At 41.8% G+C, this 19,232-nt stretch overlaps 1 protein-coding gene across 1 annotated transcript in view; it reads left to right on the top strand.

Moving 5' to 3' along the window:
• The window catches only part of OXSR1 (oxidative stress responsive kinase 1), a 93,653-nt gene that overhangs the window by 71,279 nt on the left and 3,142 nt on the right, over nt 1-19,232 (top strand). The window contains exons 7-17 of the mRNA XM_055805400.1: nt 477-578; nt 3,209-3,342; nt 5,518-5,566; nt 7,881-7,946; nt 8,190-8,312; nt 12,419-12,454; nt 13,603-13,758; nt 16,278-16,351; nt 17,295-17,347; nt 17,761-17,829; nt 18,724-18,788. Coding sequence (XP_055661375.1) covers nt 477-578; nt 3,209-3,342; nt 5,518-5,566; nt 7,881-7,946; nt 8,190-8,312; nt 12,419-12,454; nt 13,603-13,758; nt 16,278-16,351; nt 17,295-17,347; nt 17,761-17,829; nt 18,724-18,788 — 927 coding nt within the window. The remainder of the gene's footprint in view (nt 1-476; nt 579-3,208; nt 3,343-5,517; nt 5,567-7,880; nt 7,947-8,189; nt 8,313-12,418; nt 12,455-13,602; nt 13,759-16,277; nt 16,352-17,294; nt 17,348-17,760; nt 17,830-18,723; nt 18,789-19,232) is intronic.

The following is a 19,232-nucleotide window of genomic DNA, read 5'->3' as shown; positions in this document are numbered from 1 at the left end:
GTACTGAAGTTTCAGGATTAAGCATGTTTGCAGTCAAATTGATTAAGCGGTTGACTAAAAGTGTAGTGAGGTCTGTATGTCCCCAGGGGATAACAATCCATCTATTAACTATGAGAGCTTCATTATGCTCTTTAATGACTTTCTGTATCTTTGTGTAGAAGTCGGAGCCTGGTTTAACCCAGTGCCCCTTTATGTTCTACACATGGAGAGGTTTATGGCAGAGCAGTCCTAGCTGCACAGTCCATAACCATAATCTTCAGCAGGCTGACTTCTAAAACACCTCCTTGAAGGTATAAGGAGCTGGGGGGAGAGGAGGGGGAAGGTGTTCTTTCCATCTCTTTGACATTATAGTGCTGGTCTTTCCAAATTCGAGAGGAGAGGAAGGAAAGGGCGAAAGGTTGTGTAATAGGCTAAAGAAAGGGATTGTAGTATTGCATAGCAAGAGGCACATGCTAACATTCTTGAATATTTTTCAGGTCAGAGGATATGATTTCAAGGCAGACATCTGGAGTTTTGGGATCACTGCTATCGAACTGGCTACAGGGGCAGCTCCCTACCACAAATACCCACCGATGAAGGTGAGCAGGTCTCCAGATACTTGTGCAAGATAAAGGATCAGTGTGTTTTGTGGAAGTTTCCAAGAATTTGGCCAGCATGCTTTGTTGCAGAGTTTGTCCTCTCAACTTGCACTTGTGGATCACGATGTTCTTGGATTTGTCTGAAGGCACTTTTTAAAAATACGCCACTTAATCAGCATTGTCTGAAACTGCAGTTCTTATTTAGATTATGAGTCTCACCAGGGTCACCATTCTTGAGGGGAACGCTGTGTGTTTTAGTCCCGGAGCCTCTGAAGGCAGCAGATGTTTTTAGGACTAGAAATAGCGGTTCCAAACAAGTTATCTGGCATCCAGTAACACTGGGATGGTGAGCCATTCCTTCTCCTACACTGACAATCCTTCTTGATACCTCTCAGAAGCCCTGTTATCAGTTAATCCAAAAGAATCTTACTTTGTTTAATGCCAACGCAGTTCTGTCAATTACTGGACCAGTGGAAAGTACCACATCAGTATGAAATGGCGCGGTATCAGCAACGCTAATATTTTATTGAAGCTGAGGTGGAGGAAGTGTTCTTGTATAAACACTGATACTTCAGAAATCTTTTTTGAATATCTTGAACTGTACATCCCCTTATAGTTTTGCTAACTTTCCCTACTGCCTGACTCTTGAACCAGGAGCTACTTTCCAACATGCTGCTCTTTCAGGGAGTCTACATCTTAAGAGTTGACCCCATCAGTTGAGGTCTGAAGCATCCTGTCTTACTGAGCTTTGAGATCTTCTTTCTTAGCCCCTTTGTGAGATCTGATGGGGTTCTGTCTCAGTCACAAAACTTTGAGCCCCTTTGGCACACCCTCCTGAAGGCTGCTTTGCTTCTGCTTCTGGGTTTCATGCTCCCTCGGGTCGAGGAGGGGTGGAGAGCCCTTTTAGTAATCTCATAGCTTATGGTTAGACTAGTTACCTGAGATACAGGCCTGTGGGTGCTAGGTCCCTCAATTTTAGGCATACTATGGGGCAAGCTTTCCTTCTCCGAGTCTTTTAACTGTTGGAGTGCTATGCAAGTTGGGTGTCACCTCTTTAGGACCTGGGTGCATCCCCTCCCACTCTGCAATTACAATAACATTCTGGAATCCAGTAGCTCCTAACACATTAGAACAAGCACATCCATGTGATGCTTTAAATGCCAGGACTTTTGCACTGGTTTAACTCTTGTGGAACAGAATTAATATTAAGATTTTTGTCACCTCTGTGCAGGGACTGTTGCTTAGCTGAGTGATTTAGAAATGCCATTAAAGTTCATACCATATCAGTGATTGTAGCAGAGCAGCAAGGCGTTCAGGAAAATGTTTTGCTGCTTTAGCTGTGCTGTTTTCATGGATACTTCCTTCTGTGCTGTAATTATTGGTAGCATTTTGCAGCAGCTTCTGTAAGCTGTACTTCTGTTTATTGTGTTTTGAATGCGTGGGTTGTAGCTTTCAGTGCAAAGATCACCTATTTAGTATCATGTGTTGTTGTATAGTAGATGGAATTATGCGTTTCCAGTTCTATGAGGTGTGAGTTCCAGTTGTGCAGCCTGCAAGAGGACTTCTGCCTTTTATTTATTGAATGTAATTGTATTTCACTGCAGATTAATTTTATTAAACAGCAAAATGACCCATGCATTAAGTGGCCCTCCAAGGAGAGTGGAGGAAAAAAGCATGGAATTTTGTCATGGACTGTATAATTTCAGCTAGATTGATGGGCTCTTGCTGCCCTAAGCAATATAGCTGTTGAAAGCTATTTAAATGTGCAATGTGCTGCTTCCTTTTCTAAAAATAGATATTCATCTGTATGTAGGTGACAAGTGAAAATGGAAATGAGTAATTTTCTCCCTTTCAGAATATCTGAGTGATGTGAAGGAAATAATCAGTTTGGCTTGATAGGTGCTTGTGTGAGAAATGTCTTCACCTGCTCTTGGATTGGTACATGGAAGTGAACCTTCACATATTTTTTTTTTTTTGTTGCCTTTCTTTTACATTAATTTGATTTCTAGCTAAGAAATATCTGCAGGGAGATCTAAACAGAGCCTTTGAATCAAATGCCTCGCAGAACTGCTCATCTCAAATGAGGAAGGCTGGTAGAAGTTCTGCTGTGCTTACACCTTTAATCACACCAAGCATGCCTGAAAGCACATCCCAGCCTTGTGTTTGTGCTGCACTGTGGGCCAGGAGATGTGATTGAAAACAATAGCATAAATGATTGGGTATAAATTAGCCTGGCTTCTCAAGGAAAGGAGGCGGAGGTAACTCTCTGTACCCTGTTGTATGGGTCTTGAACCTCTCAGCTGACAGTCAGAATTTGCAGAGGTGTAAATGTTTTGAAAATTGTTTCTACAAAGTTAGTGAATGGGGGAAATGGAGAGGAGAGACCCTATAATCACCTTGAGGAAAAGGTAGGTGAGTTTTTGCTCTCTGATGAATGTGAGGAGACTACCTAAATTGTAAAAAAAACTTTACTCTGAGCTCTGGCTACCGTCAGAGAGCTGTTGTGATGAAACGGTCCTTGTTGACTCAGATGCTTGATGAAAATGCTTGTCCAAAATACAGTGTTCCCAAGATCTGTTTCTAACAAAGGCCAAGAAAAATCTCACTGCCAATAGACATAATTCTTTCAGGTTTTAATGCTGACGCTACAAAATGATCCTCCATCTTTGGAAACTGGTGTGCAAGATAAGGAGATGCTGAAGAAGTATGGGAAATCATTTAGGAAGATGATTTCATCGTGCCTACAAAAGGACCCTGAGAAAAGGTAAGATCAGGTAGCACCCCCAACACAACAAACCTGAAACAAAACCACAAAACTCACTGTATTCCCTATTTTTTTTTAAAGCTGGTACACTGTCTTACCCTCCAGTGTTTCAGTCACAAAGGACACAGCAATCTTGCTGTGTGTCAGCAAATTCTCTTGGCTGTCCTTAATTTTGTGGATAAATGTCTGGCGTTGTGCCTGGCCCCGGGGCACACATCTTCCATTTGGGTTAATGAGAGTGCATCCCAGTCCACTGTGTGTGTAGTGTCATTCTCCCCCTCTGCCACCTCCAGCAGGTGACAGCAGTTCAAGCTTTGTACCCAGGCAAAACTGCTCTGTGTTTATAAGTCAGAAATCACATGTTGGGCAATATGTGTTGACTTGTGAAGCTTCATAAATAGACTTTTTAACGTTTTGCCAGTGCAAAGAAGGCTTTCAGTGTAGTTTTGACTTGCTTAATTGTAAGTAATATTTGGCTGGGGGGGGGGCGGGGGGGGGGGGGAAATCAGGAAAACCACTGGTAAACTTTACCAACACGTTTTCGTCAATACAGGTTGTTTAGAGTGACCTGATGACACTTTCAGTCTTCCTTGTGACAGTAGCTTAAATAGTCAGTGGTGTTAGAGATACTGCCAAGGAAGGGGGTGTTGCATATGTTGTGGTTCCTAGGATAGCATGTTATGTCATTGCTCAAAGCTGCACGAGGGTCCAGCTGTCGATGGCACTGTTTAAAACCCACAGCCCGTCACATAGGATGGCTTAGACCTGTATCTGTGGAGGACAGTCATAGTATTTGCCAGTTTGTGAAACTGAAGGAATGTTCATCATGTGTTAAAATTAATGTTCCTTAAAAGACAAAGGTAAAGAGAGACACCTTCCCACAGATCAGTTTTTGTAGCTGTTAGTTTTCTTTTTTTCCTCAGTAAGCAAACTAAGCAAACTACTTCTGGAAAGTCCCTTCATAAAATAATAATAAAGACATTTTTCAGTTCCCTTTTGTGACAGATCCAGGAACAAAGGCTTCTCACGCTTTGTGAGATGGGATCTCTCTCTTCTAACAAGCTCTACACTTGAAATGCTTAATGAATCCAGTGAGTGCTTGATAAATGCTGATAGCAGGGGTTTTTTTTCCCAGCAGGATGTTTTTCATCGGTTCTAAAGCATATCCTGTCCCTGCAGGTTAGAATATGTGCTGATCAGAATTAAACATAATAGCTTTGAATCGTGGCATACTCCTGCTTTCTTCTCAAGCACCACTAACAGGCTTTGTCATCATCCCGACTATGGGAGCAGGAGGTCAGCTGGTAAAGAGCAACTAGCAGAATCAGATATGCTCATGCATATTGTGTGGGTTTGCAAAGAGGAGAATTTAGTGCGATTGCTTTTTAATTATTTTTGGGGCTCCCTTGCTATAAGGTAGATGATTTTTTGTGTAGAACAGTCTGAGGTGAAATAAACCCTGTGATGAATGGCCTTTGCAAGGCAATAATTAAACTCTATTACTATTTAAGCACAGTTTACAGTGTGAGAAATGCTGTAAGCTGGTACTTTCTCGTGTTGATCTGAGTTGTCAGAAAGTTCCTTCTAAACTGACCAAGGGATGTGTCCCCCCCCCCCCCCCCCCCCCCCCCCCCCCCCCCCCGTATTTATCCTAAAGCCATACTTAAAGGGGAAAAATAGTTTGTACTTGATCATTTTTTATTAGACAAAGATTGATCATCCTGCCTGTGCTTAATAGAACTAATTATGCACATATAATCAGGTATCTCTGAAATAACGCTGTTACTTGGACATGGTGAGTACTGCACTCCTGCTGCTGGTGATGATCCTTCATTTCACTTTTGAGCAAATTATTTGTGTGATCTATCAAACAAACTATCTCTAAGAGACTCAAGTTCCGTATCAAAATGGGAGCAATTTCTCCCCCCACCCCCTGCCTCCCAGTTATTCACTGCTTTTGAACAGAATAAACTTTGATCAGGATACACTGAGTGTTTAAAAGACTTCTGGTGTAAAATTTATTGGGAATACATTGACTGATTTTTGGGGGAATTGTGCAGGAGAAGCTGATGCACTTACGAGATGCCATGTTACAACAAGCAGCAGCAACCTGGATGACTGTTGTGTTGAAAAGGAGCATTTGTAATTCTTTTCTACATCTGTTTTTATTGCCAGACCAACAGCAGCAGAACTCTTAAGACACAAATTTTTCACAAAAGCGAAGGTAAGAAAACACTTCCTAAACTTTGTGCAGAAGCTGTGGAGAGGCCTTTTCCAGAAGTATGATAGGTGTCGTAACAGCTTTATTGGCAGTTGTGGGCTGTTTCACTTAAGGCCAGCATAGCTGAGTTGAATGGGTCATTGTGAACGAACAGACTGAAACTCCTCTCCTGTACCTCCTTGTGTATGCTGCTATTAAGACAAATTATCTAGAAATTCTTGAGCATTTAAATGTCTTTCAGTGGCTTTTGTTTTTTTTTTTTCTTTGCTTGTAATGGTGCCATTGTGGCTGCCTGTCCAACTGTAAAGGCCTCTGTAGCAGTAAATGTAACTTATATTTTAGTGTAAACTCTGTAATGAGTCTGTATGCAAAGCAGTGAATGAGGCCCACTGTGCAGAGGGCTACCTAAAACTATTTCACCCTGTGTTGCATTCTGGACAATGAAGATCCTGTGATGAAAAATAGGAGACTCCCATTTCTAGCCTTGAACTTTCTAGAATTTCTAGAAAGTGAACTGCCAGTGAGTGTTTATGTAATTACTGCCTGGAGATTAGTGCATATGCAATGTGCAAGGTCTTACTGTGGGAGACAGACAGAAATAATACAAGGGAGAATTTTATTTCCATGGGAATGAGGAGATATTTCCTGTTTGTTTATTTTTTTATGGTATATTTGTGATCAAAATACTGGGTTTTATAGCAGAACAGAGATTAAACTGTTGAAAAGATACCTGATACCTAGGATAGCACAACACCATCGCCAATTAATCAAAGTAGTTTTCAGCTTTTGGGTTAAGGTGCTTAAATGGAAGTGGCCACATCTAGGTATCTGCACAGGAGCTGAATGTCCTGTTAAAGTTGATAGAAATCTTAATAAGTGCAACCAAGGGAGTCTAGAGTGATCCAGTTTATGAAATGTAGGAGTTTGCTTTAGGGCAAGTTTAATTGATGTCCAGGCTCTTGACAGTATTAACTAGATTTTCATTGTCCATGATGGGATTTTAGGTAACTGAACGGTGTGCATCTGTGCATACTTGGATACACACTTGGTGTCCAAAGTAACAAGATGGTTTACACATTGCTGACCTTTCTCTGTTTGGTTTTGCAAGTTCCAGTTCATGTTACCTACTTCGTTGTGTGTAAAATCTTTCATGCTTTCATTAAGCTGCTTCAGAGTAACATATTAGCATATGTGGTGATAGAAAGTTAACATTACTGTAGATGAGGCAATACTTAAACCAGCAGCCGAAGCGAAAATGTGTGTCAGTTAACACTCAGTGTTAAATGACTTTCATACATCAGCCACTGCCAAACTGACAGCTGTAACTTGACGATGGAAGAATCCAACTTCTGCACTTCTGTATTGATCTATATATTTAAATAGAGTATGTTATGTAAAAGTATGTTTTGATAATGCTGCAAGCCACTTATCAGGAGCTGACAGTGTATGTCTTGAGGCTTTCCATCCTGCATGCAGGAAACCATCATGGGGGAGTTCTGGGAGCACTTTGTGGGCAGAGATGGCAGGGCTATCCAACCTCACCTGTGTGAAATACCCAGCCAGATCCCATGCTCTTGCTGGGGTGCTTGCCTGGCATGCATCCCCTGCAACCAGCAGTCTGGCTCTGCAGCCAGTGGTTGGAAAATTGTACACTCAGGAGCCCACATGTTAGCCGGTCCAGAGCTTGCTGAAGAGGAGATTTAATACAGTAAAGCATCACAGCAGATTCCCAATACGTAATCTCTTGGGATCACTGTATTTACTTCCTCTCTGAACATCGTGTGCTGTATGTTTTTTCAGTTGCTTGAAATCCTGCTGCCCCCATTCCTTGGTCTTGTTACTCCAGCATAGAGGGGTTCCTGTGTCCTGGCCTGCCTCACATCTGAGGTTTGCCTTTGACTGTAGGACAGGAATAAATTTAGATGTAAGATAAAGCAAAGGGGCTAGATCCAGGTGGCATAATGTCTGCGAATGGAAGAATGCCAAATGTCTCAGCAGTGTATCAGATGCTGAAGTACATTCTTCAATAAATCTGGTAGAATTTTAGTTGTTAGTTCCACATCACTTTGCATGCGGAAAGTGGCACTAGCTAACTGAAAAGGTATTTAGGATGAAGCATCATATACTCCAAATATGTCCATGATGAAGCATCATATACGTCCAAAGGAAGAAAGTGGTTAATATCTTTGGGAGAGTGGGGATGAACATTTAAAACACTTTCTGTTAGAAATAGCATAACAGTTTCTTATCAGAGACGCTGAAGGAATCAAAGGGCATTTTCAGCAATGCAAATGTTTGGTGTTGGTTTTTTGTGCAGAATAAAGAGTTTCTACAAGAGAAGATGTTGCAGAGAGCACCAACAATCACTGAAAGATCCAAAAAGGTACTGAAAACCTCCTGTGTTCTTGCGGTTAGTCATACTAGTATGTTATGCTTGTGTTCACATTTTTAACGATAATTACTGTGGTACGGCATTTTCTAGATAGAACTAGACATTTCAATAAAGTATTCGTGTATCCTGGCAGGTGGTGCGACCTGAAGATGCTCTTGTGCTCTGTCTCCTAAAAAAGATAACTATAGAAATTGTCTGCTTGACTTAGAAGTTTTCTCTCTTTGTGCTGAGTAGGTCCGGAGAGTCCCAGGTTCCAGTGGACGTCTTCATAAGACTGAAGATGGTGGCTGGGAGTGGAGTGACGATGAACTAGATGAAGAAAGTGAGGAAGGCAGAGCAGCAATTTCACAGCTCAGGGTGGGTCCTCAAATTCCAGTAGCTCTGTCTCTGTTTTGTTTTCTAACTGTGATACATTAAATATCCCTGGGAAGCCTGTGGCCTTGTTTTAAGTATGATACACAGTAAGTTGTTATCCCTCCCCTCAAGTTCATAGACAAACCAGAGAAAGCAGGCTGAAGGTTGATGGAATTGTATTGATCTGGGGTTTTTTCTGTCATCGTTCTGGGGCTCAACTGGTCTCATTCAGGGATGTTGAACCAAATTAGGAACATGAATTCAGACAGTCTGCTTCCAGCTCAGCATACTAATTCACTTGAGCTACGATATTCTCTTTGCTTTTAAGGGTGCTGACTGTTTGAGATGTTCTTATGGAAGTGTCAGGAGAGGTTTTGTCCTGCTGGCCTCTCCAGGATGGAGCTGAAATCAATAGGGCCTGTGCTTATGGCAGATATCCGAAACACTCAGGGACTAGTTCTGTCCCCTTGGTTACACTGACATCAGTTAGTCCTAGTAGATGATGCTATGGCATCCCTGTGATTGGTCTAGCACTTGAAAATGCTCCAAAAACCACCATCTCCCTCTCTCCACAAAAACTCCCAAGCCCAGACAAACTCCCAGTAGCACAGGAAATGCATAATAGAAGACTAAAAGATTACTGGGGAAAGACAGTCCAGAAATTTATTGTAATTGGCAGTGTGGATTTTGACTGTAATGGCTTGCCTATTTCCCTTTTTTTACAGCTTGATTAAAATGCGTAGTTCACTTAATTCTGTAATTCAGTTGGTGAGACAGTAAAGGATTTTTAGGGGAAGTTTTTCAATTTGAAAAAGGGGGGGGGGGGGGAAGCAGTATTGGTTTGAAGCATTTATCCCTTTACAACTTTTCACATTTCTCTTTCATTGGTCTTCCTTCTACTGGTGTTCTGTATGGACACTTAAATATTGAAAGCCAGATTTTGCATCCTTTGAAATGCTTGGGTTTTTAAAGGCCACTATTGATCCAGTAATTCCATACTTCATGGCAACAGCTATTGTGACTTTTTAAAGACCTGATTGTACCCAGCTTTGTATTGCACAGTCAAGGAGGATCTCTTGGTACCAAGTGGCTACTACTGAAATTCCTGATGCTTTATGAGCGGGAATCTTCTAAATTCCTTTTGTAGGTTAAAATGTGATCAAATTTTAGGAAGCAATATTGTAGAAAAACCTTAACTCCGTTTCAGAGATTACTTAGAACTTGTTCTGTCTTGTCTTAAGCTCAGGGTACTATGACTTAATACTGTTTACTGTGTTTTGAACAGTACTGACTTGTTTCTTTCCTCTTAATGCAGAAAAAAGCAGATTGACACGCATGTTTACAAGCTCCTTTTCAAGCCAGTTTGGTTTTTTTCTTCAAACTTTGGCACATTTCCTTGTACTGATCTCTGTTCTGATTGCTCTAATTTGGGTTGTGCTTGACCTCTACTTCTAGGTCTCCCCTTCAAGAAACCTTTAGGATGGGCGTTGGAGCAGTAGGTCTCAGTTCAGTTACCTAAATGCAGATGTATACTGCCATTTTGGAAGCACCAGTATAGATAAACCACAGACCTCTGGGAGACTTGTACCTTTCTGGAGGTCAGGAAGGGCACCATGGCACCTTAGACCTCACTACATGTCTGCCTGGGTACTTGAATCCTGCCCTCGGTGTCTTTTCTTTGCACACCTTTGGAGTCGCTTTCTCCTACCTGAAGATGAAGGGATAGGGATGCCTGTGCATCTCTGGCATTTGATCCTTTTTCAAGCAGTCTTATGACTTGTATCCAGACTGCCAGTGTTTGGCACAAATACGATGGTGTTATTGAGGACTAGTGTTTATCATGTGGTTTTGGCCATATTTCAAACACAGGGTATAAATTCCACCTGTCTGTAATAGCTCTGCAGTTTTAACTAAGCTGTAGGATAGAATAACTTGTGTTAACTAGGTGTCACCTTTTATTCCTGCCCATTGCACTTGGGGTGGAATAAATGATCTTTAAAGGTCCTTTCCAACCCAAACTATTCTGTGATACCATCTGTAACTGCGTTTCGTTGCTGTCAGCCTTAAAGTAAAAGGATACCTCACAGATTGACTTGATTTGCTAAAATACTTAAGTATTAACATGCACAAAAGCATCTACATAAAGGAAAAGTGTTTGTACTTTTTGCTTGTCTCCACTTTGCAGGCAAAAAATAGGGTGAATTTAATGTGTACAAATACGTATTTTAAAAGTCTCTTGCTAGGACTGCACCTGAAAGCAGTCAAATATTTGTTATAAACAGAGCCAGAAATATCTGCTCAATTCATTGACTGTAACGTTGACCAGCAAGTCACTGTCTTTTGGATATAAAGACTTACAGAGCTTCTTTCTTCTCTGCATTTACAACCTTGAATTCAAACTAAAGCAATTGTGCCATGTGGGCTCTTAAATCATTCACCTTCTGTTACTCAATAAATCTGTGCAGTGGCATGCCATGTGGTCACATTTCACTGGTTACTCGCATCACCTCTGATTACACAAGCAAAAATAAGTTAGAACTAATACATTTCAGCACATCCCCAAAGTCATCCTATTTGTGCCTTAATTAGGTAAATGTCTTTTATGATTAGTCCCGTTTCCTTTCCGTCTGTTCATATTTTTCCTTAGTTTACTTCTGTTCGTCATTTATCAGGGTTAGTTGTTAGCTGTGGGGCAGGGCTACTGTTTCTGTACTTGTCTGTGCAGTGTCTAACACACTGTGATCTTTCAGACAAGTTCCTTTTTGAGTTATTCCTTGAGGCATCTGGGTACTCTCGTATATGAGTTTTGTGCCTGAAGGAACGGTGCTGCAGATGTGGAGCATGGCTGTTTATCTCTGGGAGCAATGCCACGTTTTTCATCTTGCCTGCTAACTGTCAAGTGAAGGCTCAGCATATTGAGATGGATTTCAGGCTTTACCTTTCCAGCTGCATGACTTTTTTTCCTGACAGCCTGCACATAGACATAGTCATTGGGGAGGAGCTGTTCCCTCTCCTCCTGTCCAGAGGGCTTTTTGCAAGTTGCTGTTCTGAGAATAAGACTTTCTAACCTTTTCCTGTGTTCATATGTTACAAACTGCTCTGATTGGCATTCGTTAAGGTAGTGGCATTGGTTAGTGCATGAACTGGCACAAGATACGGTGGCATGATGAGATGTTCTTCTGTTGAACTTGTTCTGTCCTAATCACAACCTGTCTTTTAGACTGTTATGTGGAGAAGGAACATCTATTTTGTTAATTCCAGCATGGACTGAGCCATCCCACCTGTCTTGTCTCCACGTGGTAATGGGACATGCTAGAAGTCAAAGCTGCAGGCTATCTTAAATGCAGGGCTTTCCAGGAGTACTTGGCAGTCTCTTCCTGCTGACGTGAAATAGCGAACACAGTTGCCTTTGTTTTACTGATAAGCAAAGATCGGTTGCGTTTCTGTGACTGCACTTTCCCCTCCGTTCCACTAATCTGTTTCAGTGCTGAACTTGTGTACACCTGTCGGTTTTCTGCTTTCTTTCACAGAGAGCATAATATGATGCAGAGTCCAAGGACAAGGAGAGAAGATGAGAGATTTCTTTCTGTAAAGTAGCACAGTTAAGGCTGGTTTCTCCCCCCACCCCCCAGGTTTTGTATGGTTTAAACAAGTTTGTGAAATAGCTCCCAAAGTAGACGAAGGGGATTTGTTTCCTAGTGGAATTCTGCAGGGCAGATTTGCATGGCTTATCTTTTTTTCTGCAGGACTTGGGTAGCCTAAAATGGATTTTGCCATCTTGGTGTACAAGTAATTTGGTCCAGTCTGAGTGGTTATCAAGAGTACTGGATTTTGCTAATAGTTAACAACAGTAGCAACATAGGGCATGGTATGCCAGTGTGTAAATATCAACTGCAAGTTCTAGAACAGGACTGTATGTTTCTGGGTGGTATGATATGATAAAGTTGCCAATAAGTTGTGTGGTGTTCCTTTTATTGTGCATCTTAATACATATGTGGAACTTGAAAGCAATTATGTAGATTTCATGTGTTCAGTAGGGTTCTGACAAGTCCTTCTAGTCAGTCAGTTTCACTTTTGTCTAGGCAATGACACTTTTTTCTGTTTTTCAGTCTCCCAGAGTGAAAGAACCTGTACAGAATTCCGAGGTAAGTTATAATTGCAAATGGCTTGCCAAAATGATGACTCTTAGCTATGGCTGTATTTTCAAGGAACATGTTTTTATTAGCCTTTGGAAACAAACCTGTGTGAAGCAGAAGCTAGTATCTAGCTGAGTCTGCTTGAAAACCTCCCTATGAAAGGAATCATTGGTTGTGTAATGCCAAGAGGTCTTCCTGAGGTAACTTTGGTGTGTATCTTTTCAACTTTACTTGCTATGGCAAAAGTCTATGTGTTGTAAGATGATGTATTGGTCATAAGAATAATCTAAGCAAAACAACCTCAACAAAACACAACTTTAAAATGTCGGTTTTGCATAGTCTAATTCACTGGTTTGGAACCTGTGCTCAGAACTGTGAAATACTTCTGTAGTAGTATTTGATAGCAAACAAAACTTCAGCTGCAACTTATGATCTGCCTTCAGTTCTGTCCTGTGTTTCTTACATTAGGAATATTATTATATAGTATCTTTCAGTGATAGATGCTGCTTATCTTTCAGAGACTGTGCTATGTCTTTCTTTTCTCTGTGTGGAAAGATAAACAAAGCTGACTCCTAGAAATCAGTCTTTGGTTAGACTGTCCTGTTCTTCCTTCATCTGTTTCCAAGGTTTGATTATAAAGGGGGATCTTAAGAAAAATAAACTCTAAATTCAAAGAAAAAGCTGAGAACCAGAATCCCTTTGGAATTAACTTCCCCATTGTGATACATCCTTTCATATATATTGTGATTTGGAGGTCTGCTGCCCGGAATTTCAATACTCAAGGCGATTTATATTTCCTACAACTTAGCGGAGTAACTTGCAGGGCACTCTGAAGAACTGTCATCAAGTTTACAGTTCTTTGGCTATCATGCCAAAATCGGTTTCTCTGTTCTGAATAACACAGTATCTTAGCTTTTTATTCTCCTTCACCAGTGAGTAAAACTTGCAAGTCTCAGGGAAGAAGGGGTCCCTGGACATAAGGATACATTAAACTCCTTGAATGCCAGCTTGGGATCAGGTTTAGTGTCCTGGAGAATGCCCTTGGTGATGCACTTAGAGAAGCAATTTGTACATTAAATGAGCACTTCTTGGAAATCTGGTGCTTGAGTCAGAACACTTGAGTTCCTTTTCTCATTAAACCACCTTTTTTCTTGCAGCTATTCCCATCAGCTGAGCCTCCAGGTCCTTCACTCAATGCTGCAGCACAGGCATCTACTCAACTACCTCAGGCTGCAGGACAAGTACCTGCACAACCTCAAACTGCTGTACCTCCACCTAGTCAGGCTCCTCCAGCAGCCCCAGCAGCAGCCCAGGTAAGATCAGATGGAAACCCTTCACATCGGCCTTCAGCTTTGCACTTAGCTATTCTATTCCAGACATGCTAAAGTGATGTGAAGCCATGAAAGTTGCTTGTCCGGAGTTGATTTAGTGCTGCTGCTTCTGCAGAAGTTATAGCTGGCCTGGTGGCTTGCAAAAGGAAGACAGTCAGTGGCGTGTGGCAGTCTTCCATTCTTATTCTGTGTGTGAGCAGTGACTTCTTATGCTGTTTAGGGAGTGTACTCTGGCTTTTGAAGCAAGGCTAAAGGTAATAAAAAAGGAGAGTATCATTTCAGCGGAAGCTGCTTGTTCCTGGTATTTAAGGTGCAGCACAAACAGGCTCAGGTTGTGTGTCTCGGCATCACTGGCATCTATGGGATAAGAGGGGAGAGAAAAGCGAGAGGAAGAAACTAGAACATACACATTCTCCAGACATCAGAAAAGAGACAGGAGGTCTAGGTTAAAACTGTCCTTGTAGCAGTCAAAAATTGTGGAGAAACTCCATCTTGGGGAAGCTCTGAACCTTGTGGTGCTTTCAAACACTTCCATTTCAAGCAGAGAGGGAAGAATGGACCTTTAGGGGGGAAGTACAGGGGAAGTGAAAGCTTGATAACTCTAATTCTTAGCTACTTCACCCCAAAGTGTAGGATATAGGTCAGATAGGCAGGCATAGCGAAGTCAAAAGGAGCTCTGACTTGTGTTAAAAAGAGAAAAATGGCCAACCCAAATCATTACTGAGACACTTGGAACATGTCTTGTGGTTTGCTGGAGTGAAGTACTGCAGAGTTTGCCAGACTCCTGAATGATGGCACTGCTTTCATATAAAAGACACCAATGTTCATATTTGTTGGTAAGGAGAGGCTGTTGCTGTTGGAGGTGGGGCAGGCTACCATCACCCTTTGGCAGACCGAAGGGGAAGAGACTTGGCAGTGTTGGTCAGAAGAACAACTCTTAGGGCTTACTCCTTCCTAGAAATGTTTCATTATTTTTATTTTAAGGAATATAGAAAGATACATATATCACTTCACTGCAGTCAGCTCATGTTCTTGTTTACAAAACAGTTAGAGACAGGGCGTTAGTCATTTAAAAAAAATAGTGGAGTTGGGGTCTGACATATTCTTGGCTATATTGAAAGTAGTTTAATGCTTAAATCAAACCCCTTCAAATCCCTTGAAAAAGGGCGAGTGTTTAATCCCTGAATTTTATGCAGCAGTTGAAACACCAGCAGCACTGAAGGCCAGGACTCTCCATTCGGTAAAATGAAGTAGCAGTGTTGGTCTTAGTGAAAGTGTTTTGATTTGCACTAGCAGAGTATCTTGCTCCGTGCCACTAGTGCCCAATAGCTTATTTGTTTGGTAGCTTGTCCTAAGGTGAACTTCATACCTGTATCAGTGTGTTCTTCATAGCTCTTTTTTTGTCAATATGATGTTCTTTACAGTGCTCTGTATCAGTGTGTTATTCTTTGTAGCTTGTTGGTTACTGTTTTGCAGACCTCTGGGTTTCTCTATGAACCCTTGTTTGTTTTCACTGACCTGGTAAAGCTTTCAGCTTCAACAGAAACGAGATTGTGATCAGAAGCCCTGAGCTGCATTGCTGGCGCAAGAGCACCAACAGATGGAGTAAAATACTTAGTCTTAAACAAAGGGTTTATTTTTTTTTCTCTCATGAAAAAGCAGGTGATCTAGATGAAAAAACTTGGTCAAGACCTCTAGACTTAAATTATCAGCCTAGCATTGTGTCTGTCTTGTTACTGCAGATTTAAAACCCCTGCCTCAGCATGGGCAGTACAGATGACTTGTGCAGTGGAAGAGCTGACCCTTCTCTGTTTTGTTTGGTGGGTTTTTTTGGTGGAGATTGATTAACGATTAGCCCTTTACTGAAAGTATCACAAGTGCTGTAAAGATGGACACCTCCTGGATGTTTCCTATTGAAAAGCTGCTGTTGGCTGATATAAAAGGCTTTGATTACATGTTCCAGTAATCCAGTAATTACTCAGAAGTCATTTAAAACTAAAATAAGCAGCTATAAAATTGGTGCTAAATGCTCTTAAAAGCCTTTGATTTCACAGAAAAGTAACGGAGAGTATATGCTAATCTGCCAGTTGAATTATTTTCTAGGTACTCTTCACAATTTTATCAGGTTTTAAAATCAGTTGTTTGGGGCAGGGATTAAAACACAGGAGGTCTTGAAGCTGTCGTGAGTGCATAAAAACCTTAATTTTAGATGCAAAGCAAGCAGTCTTTTTATATTTAGCATTTCTTCTGAAGTCTCCTGCCATTTTGGCATTTCTCAAAGTTGGATAGCTTTTACTCTTTTCAAGGCAATTGCAGAGAGAACATCCTGGGTTACTATTTAAGCGTGAATGTTTCATTAGTCTGTCATCGCTGGAATCATGACGCTACAGTGAAAAAGACAAGTTAAACGTTGTTTGTATTTATAGCTGATCAAGGTTATCTCTAGTTTTAAAACCAGAGGAAGTGTTGATCTGCTTTAAAATGGTGTAATCCTATTGCAGGCCCCACCTGCTCCTGCTGCCGCGCCGGTACAGGAAGATACGAAAGTCCCCATCAGCCTTGTACTAAGGTTAAGGTAAGGACACAAAACTGACCTTGCTGTCAAAGTGAGCCTTTGTAGAGAGGGACACTGGAAGAAGACTTCTGCAGTGCATCTTGCCATCTGCCTTTTAGTTAAAAAGGTGGTGGTTATTGGTTGTTTGCCAACTTGGATTTCATCCACTTTTCTGAAATTGGGACCCAGAAAAGGATGTTTCTCATCCACTTCTTCAGTTTGGCAAGCGCTGTGTACTGAAAGAGGTTTTAATATTTGTATAAATGTTCCCAAACTTTAACAGTGGGAAGGAGTAATAAGCTGGATTCCCTACAGGGCATTGAAGATCCAGGGGTTCTGGCCTTGTGCTGGACAGTCTTATTATTCAGGCACGACTTCAGCCAGTTCTGGGAGTGAAGAGCTTTTACCCAATTCAAGGCATGGATTCTGGCCTGTGTTCTTAGGCAAAAAAAGGATTCTAAGCACGTTGTACCATTGTTACCTATATTGACATTTCTCATTTAGGGAACCTGCCAACAACCTGTAGGCATCCTGGTTGTTGATAGGCATTGGACTGGGACTTCTGAGCATCACCTCCCAGTCGCTCCTGGGCAGTTGCATAATGTGTGTGTATCTGCAGTCAGTGAGGGCTTCCTTCCTCTCAGAGGTGTGCTCCAGGGACTTTTCTGCTGACCCATAGGAGTTGCTGAGACAGTGGAACAACGTGGCCTTATACCAAAGAGGTGACGCTCACTTATCCTGGACTTCAGCCCACTTGGGCTCTGTCAGGTCAAGAGTCAGGCAGTGCGGAGAGCCCTGCTTCCAGATGCACGCACAAGTGATTAGTTTCTGCCCTTTGAGGGGGAAGGGTGCAATGAATTGGCTTCTCTTCCCAGACTGATTATTCAGTGATAGCGCTTTCTTTTGAGGACCAATCGTTTCAATGAAATGGTCTCTTCTATATAAAACTCTCTTCTTTCCACAGGAATTCAAAAAAAGAGCTCAACGATATTCGATTTGAATTTACCCCAGGGAGAGGTGAGCTGGTGGGAAATTTCAGTGTATGCAGGTAGCTTTGGTGCAGGGGGAGGGTTTGTGTTTGGTGTTGTGCAGCTGTATGGGTGGAAACCCTGTATGAGTGTCTGCCCACAGTGCCTTCCGAAAGGGCTTGCCTTATGGTTGGGCTCGGAGCACTGCTGTTGAGAAGACCCTTCTTGTGGAACTGTTCAAGGATAAGCCCAAAGTGTAGCCCTTTGATGAATTTCACCTCAGTGTGACGGCATAGCTCAGGGTGTACACCAGGTGCAGTCAGGCAGCTCTAATATCTGTTCTGTGTAAACAACGCTGCTGCTGTTTGGTTTGTACAAGCTGCTCTTAGGTTTCTGTGATGCCTTCATCAACTGGACAATTTCTGTTACGTGGTGACTGGCTTTTGGGTTTCTCACCAACAGATACTGCTGACGGTGTGTCTCAAGAACTCATTTCAGCCGGTCTTGTTGATGGCAGAGATCTGGTAATAGGTAATTACCTACTGTATTTTCTGCTCTAACCATTTCCGTAATTTTTGGCATGTTTAAAATGGCCTAATTAGTGGGTACTAGCAGAGTTTGCTGTGGCCTTGGTTCTCTACCCCAGTGGCTCTACAAAACTGCTGTTAATTCTGGTGACAGTTCTGTGCCAGTACATATAGGCAACCCCCAGTTCACAAGAATATGATCTAGTTGGAAACATTATGAAGCAAATGTTCCTTGTAATGCAAAATGAAGGCAAATCAATGCATTAGCTAAATCATTATCTGACATACATGCATTGCCAAATTACTGCACCAGCCTGTACTGCTCACAGGTCCTACGCAAAAGAGGTCTGGGACTGCAATCAGCCAGGCTTTTTTGTTTTAAGTAGGACTAGGGAAGGAAGTGTGAAGTGCACGTGCACTAGTACAGCAACATGTGTTGAGCGGGTATGAACAGCTACCTCTAGCCATGATTTGTTAAATAAATATGTCTTTTTACATAGCAGGTGAGACTTTTAAGCTGTCAGCACTGCTTGTATATTTTGACTACAGCAAGGAAACTTGTTCACTTTACACAGGGAGCAACATCTGGGAAGGCTGCTAGTGCAAAATTAACTGGATTTCCAGGTGCAGTTGGGCAGTTTATTACTACTAATACCACCACATTGAGGAAAAAATAACTCCCGCTGAAAAAGAAGCACAGTAACAAATCATAGCATCTTCACAGTTTAAAGTTTTAGATTTAAGTAGATTGAGTCTAATTGAGACCTAAACTTCGTTATCATTTTTAAAAGTTCTCAGTTTACTGAGTAATAGAAAGAGGCCTAATGAGGTTGGGATGTTTTCTTTAGCCTGTCCTAATATTTGCCCATTTTCTTTGTGTGTGTGTATGTGATTTCAGTTGCAGCCAATTTGCAGAAAATTGTGGAAGAGCCCCAGGCAAACAGATCCGTCACTTTCAAACTGGTATTTATTCCTGTTCCCTAATTGAACAAGTTGTCACTTGCAAAGAGAAGGCATTGCATAGAGATGGCTGTGATGTCTACTGTAGGCGTCTAATGTAGGCAGTCTAAATCCCTCCTCCTTTCCTGAAGCTTCCTACTGTTTGTCAGCAGGCAATGCAGGCTCTGTGCTTGTGTCCTCTGAGCAGCACCTGGGTTACATAACTGCGAGGTGATGTGCTAATACAAACATTCCCTTATCCTGATAAATAAACATCTCAAAATGCTACCAAAGGGTGTTTTCTGGGTTTGGAATGTACACTTGCCCATAAAGGGCATATGTACTTCAAGGCAGGTAAGTGGGTTAAGAAATACCATGGACTGCTTTCTTGGAGGAGGAGAGTGAGGAGGGCCCAAGGGTTCAAGTACATTGTCTCTGAGGAGGAAATGAAGGGGGGAGCGTGGGTAG

This window comes from Falco peregrinus, chromosome 5 (assembly GCF_023634155.1).
Source record: "Falco peregrinus isolate bFalPer1 chromosome 5, bFalPer1.pri, whole genome shotgun sequence".
Classification (NCBI taxonomy): Eukaryota; Metazoa; Chordata; class Aves; order Falconiformes; family Falconidae; genus Falco; species Falco peregrinus.
The sequence above is the reverse complement of the archived record's forward strand: the minus strand, read 5'-3'. Positions and strand labels throughout refer to the sequence as shown.